General features: G+C 42.4%; 1 protein-coding gene across 3 annotated transcripts in view; it reads right to left on the reverse strand.

The window, feature by feature from the left end:
- fsta (follistatin a) overlaps positions 1-4,959 on the reverse strand; it is a 6,056-nt gene extending 1,097 nt beyond the window's left edge. Inside the window, exons 1-6 of one of the 3 annotated variants that reach the window (XM_079252167.1) lie at positions 4,799-4,959; positions 3,353-3,544; positions 2,920-3,138; positions 2,505-2,729; positions 1,709-1,939; positions 1-24 (exon numbers count right to left, since the gene is read on the reverse strand). The exon at positions 1-24 is cut by the window's left edge and continues 1,097 nt beyond it. In XM_079252167.1, coding sequence (XP_079108293.1) covers positions 1-24; positions 1,709-1,939; positions 2,505-2,729; positions 2,920-3,138; positions 3,353-3,544; positions 4,799-4,889 — 982 coding nt within the window. In that variant the 5' untranslated portion in view covers positions 4,890-4,959. Of the gene's footprint in view, positions 429-1,708; positions 1,940-2,504; positions 2,730-2,919; positions 3,139-3,346; positions 3,545-4,798 lie in introns of all 3 variants that reach the window. The other 2 variants (XM_079252166.1, XM_079252168.1) reach the window with 2 other exon arrangements.
- Positions 4,960-5,375: the final 416 nt, after the last annotated feature.

The following is a 5,375-nucleotide window of genomic DNA, read 5'->3' on the forward strand; positions in this document are numbered from 1 at the left end:
CCTCCTCCTGGTCTTCTGTAATGGCTATATGGGAGAATATATGGTAGCTGTTGTATGAATATGGACCACAACAGCGCAGATTATCACTAAATGTAAAACATTGCTCACAATATAGACTCACACACAGCCTTTTTTTTTGTTTTCCTTTTTGTGTGTATGTGTGTAGGATTATGTATATGTGTGCATCTGTGAGGAAGCGTCTGTTTGACTTGGCAGCAACAATTACTGTGGCATCCCCCAATTATACAACGTCCATTTACATAATCTGGCAAGTCAGCACTGCAGCATGAGAAAAAGAGAGGTGATGAAAAGAGGGTTGGATGGGAACTTGGGAGGGGTCATAAGGTGGGTTATGGGGGCTGGGAGGCAGGCATAAGGGGCACTGGGGCTGGTGGTTCCAGTGGCTTGGGTCTCTTTTGGGCAGTTTCCTGAAAGCAGACACATAACACAGAAAGGTGCTCTTGTGTTCTCGGATTCTCTAGTTGCTTTTCTCTGCTTATGATTTCAGCTTCTGGCTCAAACGTTCAGGGAAGAAGGACTCTGTGTCACGGCCTGGCCTTGGCAAGCAGGTCAGACATCATCAACACAGTTCTGAGGTATTTTCTTTTCCTGTTTACAGAGATTTACATCGCACACATAGAAAAAAAAACAAGAGCAATAGTGACAATACAAAAAGAAAAAAAAAAAAAAAGACAAGCGGTCCCTCATTGATCCGAGTGGATTTGTAATTTCTGATATAAATTCTGGTTAACACACAGTCTCTGACATGACAGGAAAAGAGAGCGCAAGTCTACAAACTTATGCTGATCTTGCACACTGTATATGAACACATTCGTGAGGTGATCATAAAGTTAGTCACCATTCGGTTGTATACCTTAGAGGCAGCTTATTCAGTCAGTCAGGAGAAAGAGACTAACAAGGAACTTGGAATGTACATTTGATACTTCTCTGAGGCCATTTATCAATGTGATGGTTCGTCTTCAGATTTGTGAGCACACAGACCGTTTGGAAATGTTTTTTTTCTAACATGGCACCAATGTTACAATCACCTTATGCTCATAAAGAGTGGATTTTCATAACATCTTCCTTTCAAGGAAGTATGGTATTTGTCATAATAAGCAGTGTATTTTCAGTTGTATTACTAGGAATCTGGGAAATAGCTATGTAAGCATGGAATTCACAAGCTGCAAAGATATGACCTCTATCACATGAGTACTGCACGAGATTTAAGGCAACCTGCTCCTGCAGGTCACTAGTGTGACAAAAGTGTTACTACTTTTAAATATCAGGATTGTTCTGCTGCAAACAAAGTAAGTATCTTCTATGATTTGAGTTAGTCTAATAAAGTTAGCTTTTCCCCAGGCTCTTCAGAGATTGCTGATATAGAATTATATCTTTCAGTCACCTTTACGTGAACTTAAAAAAAAAAACAAAATAAAAAAAAAACAACACCAACAAGAGCACAAGAACAAAAGCCAGCAACAAATACAACCTCATGCATGTTGTTTCGTTCCCAAGTCCTTTCTGCTTGCTTAAGCTGTGCTTGGTGATATAGCTGGATGGGGGTGGGGGTAGCTTTGGGAAAGTTGGGGTTGGCGGCATGTTCAAGGGGAGTTTAAGTTGGGAAAGCAACATGGGATATTGCTTCTTGCTTTGATAGGGATGGGGGATGTTTTGTTTCATATTTTTGCTTTTGTTGTTTACTTACAGTTGCAAGATCCTGAGTGCTTGACTTCCAGCAACTGCCCCAAAGAACAAGCAGCTTGCTTCATGGCACATTCACTGGGATATGTGGTGTTGTCACTGGCACACACTGCCTCATTTGTCCTACTCTCTGGACAGGACTCCTCACAGAGTGAGCAGCGACCTCGACCCATCCGGGCATCCCACAGACACTTCTTCCCCACGCTGCACTGGATGTCCTCACAAGACTTGGCCTCTGGATAATAAGAAGAGTTTATCAGTAAAGGGGAAAACTTTGATAAGATACATTGAATTGCCTTCTAGTCTGATCATATGACTGTTGAGTTTAGGGTGAAAAAGGAATAAAAATGACATCCTTCCTTATAGAATAAGGTGTTATGGGTGAAACAGACAGCTGTGTTTCAACTTTTTTTTTTAGATTGCATGACTGAGATTGACTGCTATCTGGATAGGAAACCATTTGGCTAAAAACGTGAAGCATGTCTTCATGGCCCCCAGCACTCCCCTGTTTTGCTCCCTTCCTTCCTCCCCCCTCTCCTTCCCTCTCTCCCATATGGGATAGTGCTGCCAACATCAGGAAATAATAAGATGTCTATCATTTCTTGAGCAAACACAAGCAACTACCAAAACACCCTCTCGCTTTCAGACCCCCTCCCAGCTGAAACGCTGGCAAAAATGAAGAGTGAATTACTGCAGAGCTGGCCAAGAAGAGAATATTCAGAGTATAATCAAAGTCAACGACTGGAGGCACTGATGGGGAGTGAAGTCTCACGCTTTCATGTCTCTGGTTGCAGACTTACTGATGCATTTCCCCTCATATGCCACTCCAATAGATCGGCCAAGAAGACAGGTAGCCCTTCTCAGGTGACATGCGCTGGCATAGATGATCCCGTCGTTTCCACACAGGTACTGCTCAGGCGACGTCACCTCAGGGCAAATCCGATTACACGTCACACAATAAGCGTTATTTGTCTGGTCGACGACGCATGTGGAGCTGCCGGGGCACAAGACATCACGGCACGTTTCTGGCGACACAAAGACAGACAAGCATTTTGTGAATAAAACGTCTCCAAATGCAAAACAAAAAAAGGATGAAGCCTCTCCACTCTTGCTCTTATGGGGCTTTTTTTTTTTTTTTTTTTTTTTTTTTCAAAGCCGTGGAAGCTCTAAAAGCTAAAAAAAAATGAGTAAGATTTTGAATATAAATGGACTTACTCTTGCATTTTCCTTGGTACTGCACGTCCAGGTCGGGGTGGCCTTTACATTTAGCCTTCAGTAGAACGCATTCATCTTTGTAAGTCTTTCCATCTGAGCCGCAGACGGGTCCTTTCCACGTGATGTTGGAGCAGTCTGGTGCGCACACGCAGCGCGGCTTACTTCTTCTGTTCATCTTGCACCTCTTCCCAGGTCCACAGTCCACATTATCGCAGCTTTCTGAAAGATAATGTCTGTGTTATGTGATTCTGTTTATGGTGTTTTTTTTTCTTTCTTCTTATGCGTAAAAACAATCCCAGTGGAGAATCAATTGACAGTTTACGCACACTGCGGTGCGTCATGTCAGATCATCAGAGTGACCTTTTTTTTTTTTTTTATATCAAAGCAAATGATCGATTATGAAAAAAAGGAAGGGAAATGATTGCACCTCCACCTTTGCAAGGTATGCAATTTGGAGCTCCGCCACTGAAGATCATCCATCTAAAGAGCGTGCTGTTGGGGACGTCCTCCTCGGTCCAGGACGTCCCCAGTCTTCCACTCCGACAGCACTCCTCTCTACTCATCCCGGGCATGTAGAGCACCTGGCACCTCCCGTTCCTCCCCTGCTGCAACCAGCAGTTTCCAGCTGTAAACAACAACAGAAAAAGCTCAAATATCGCTTGTTAGACGTCCAAAACCGCTGACCCAGACGCAGACACTCACGCAGACCGTATTATCTGAGACGCTCCCTCCCTCCTCTTTCGCCCTCCCGGCGGTATTTTGTCTGATTTTTTTCTTTCTTTTTCTCTTTTTTTTTTCTTTTTTTTTGCTAGACTGTTAAGACTTGCCTATCCCAACTGTGACTGACAGCCCTTACAATACAGCCACAAATCTAAGGGGAAAAAGTAAAAAAGAATCTTTGGAGGGGGGCTTTCTTTTATTCCTAGGGTCTCCTTGTTATCACTGGAAAGAAACTGGAGCGTCTAGACAGTGAAGGGAGAGAACCACGGGCTTTCGGTGGAACAAGACTGAGCACAACACCGTGTCCAACGCCTCAGTACAATATCCCAGACATGCACCCCCTCCAGACAATGACATGCTCATTAACAAAAAATAGGGGAAAATTTGTTTTCAAGACAAAAAAAAAATCATAACAGAAATATTATCCATTGTCAGACGCGCACATATATGTTTTGACTCCAGACAACAGCAGGACGTTTGAAACCGACAGAGACACATGACATTAGTGTGCCTGAAGTGCTGCGTTTTGCACGTTGGAGACCGATTTATTTTAGAGTTGTTAAGAATGAAAAAGCCATAAACACAGCGCAATGCGCGCAACATTCTCCACTCTTATTATGGCTCGCCACAATTAAAGGTATATCATTTCTTATAGGAGATTTGGCGCACAATGCCGAAAGGGTGTGTGCAAAAAATAATAAATAACACACCCATAAACTCACAGTGGACACTCTGAAGTTTGGTTTTAAGACAGAAGGCAACTATATTGAAGGCAAAACGCTGACATTTTAAGTTTCAAGATATGCAAAATATGTGCAGGTATTACGTAAAATTGGCTCTGGTATCAAATGCAGCGTGGCAGCTTTTTAATGTCTGGTCAGGGCTGAGGGGGAAAAAGAAAGAAAAAATAGCTATTTCTCAGTTTGAAGTGACCCATATGGCACCTGTTTTCCATACTACGCCTAACACAAGCACCTCCTGATGTACAGACACTTGTACGGCTGTGAGGGGACGAAATAAAAACTCACTTTGAAAAGTTTCTCGGTGGTACCAAGTGTCTGACGGTAAAGGCTTAGCTGACAGCAAGTTTCCCCTCCACCCACTTGTTTCCTTAAAAACTGAGAAAAAAAAAAATCGCAAACTGATGAAGAGAGCTTACCTTGAACTTTTTGATGTTCCATGAGATGGCAAAGCCATATGAAGAGGAGCAAAATGCACGGGTGGAGGTGTTGTTTGAGCATCCCAAACATGATGGAGAGGCAAAGTGAAGCACGTATTTGACACAGGCAGCGCAAAAGTAATCTGCTTAAGGTGGCAGTGTTGAATAAGTGTCAGTCTGAGAATGCAGCCTCTCTTTTTAAATCTATAAGGGGTCTCGGGCTGACTGTCTCTGGTGGGCGGTCTTCTCTTCTGTGGGGGTGGGGATTTTTTTTTTTTTTTCTTACCAAAGTTCTTTGAATCCCAGTCAGGTGACATCGTTACAACCCAACTTTCTCCAAGTATTGAACGCGAACAATATTTGGCAAATGACGTCGAGATTAAACAGATATGCAGTGAATCCAACAGCATTTAATAAATAAACAAACAAATAAATAAATATAGCTGACTATATCTTCATTGGATGTGGATTTGATTGAGTATATGAATGTAGAATATTATTAATTTTCAATCGAAGCACATGGATTGGGTGGGTTTTTTAAAGCAACAACAATAATAATAATAATAATAATAATAAT

The sequence above is a fragment of the Telmatherina bonti genome (genome assembly GCF_933228915.1).
Source record: "Telmatherina bonti genome assembly, chromosome: 13".
NCBI lineage: Eukaryota > Metazoa > Chordata > Actinopteri > Atheriniformes > Telmatherinidae > Telmatherina > Telmatherina bonti.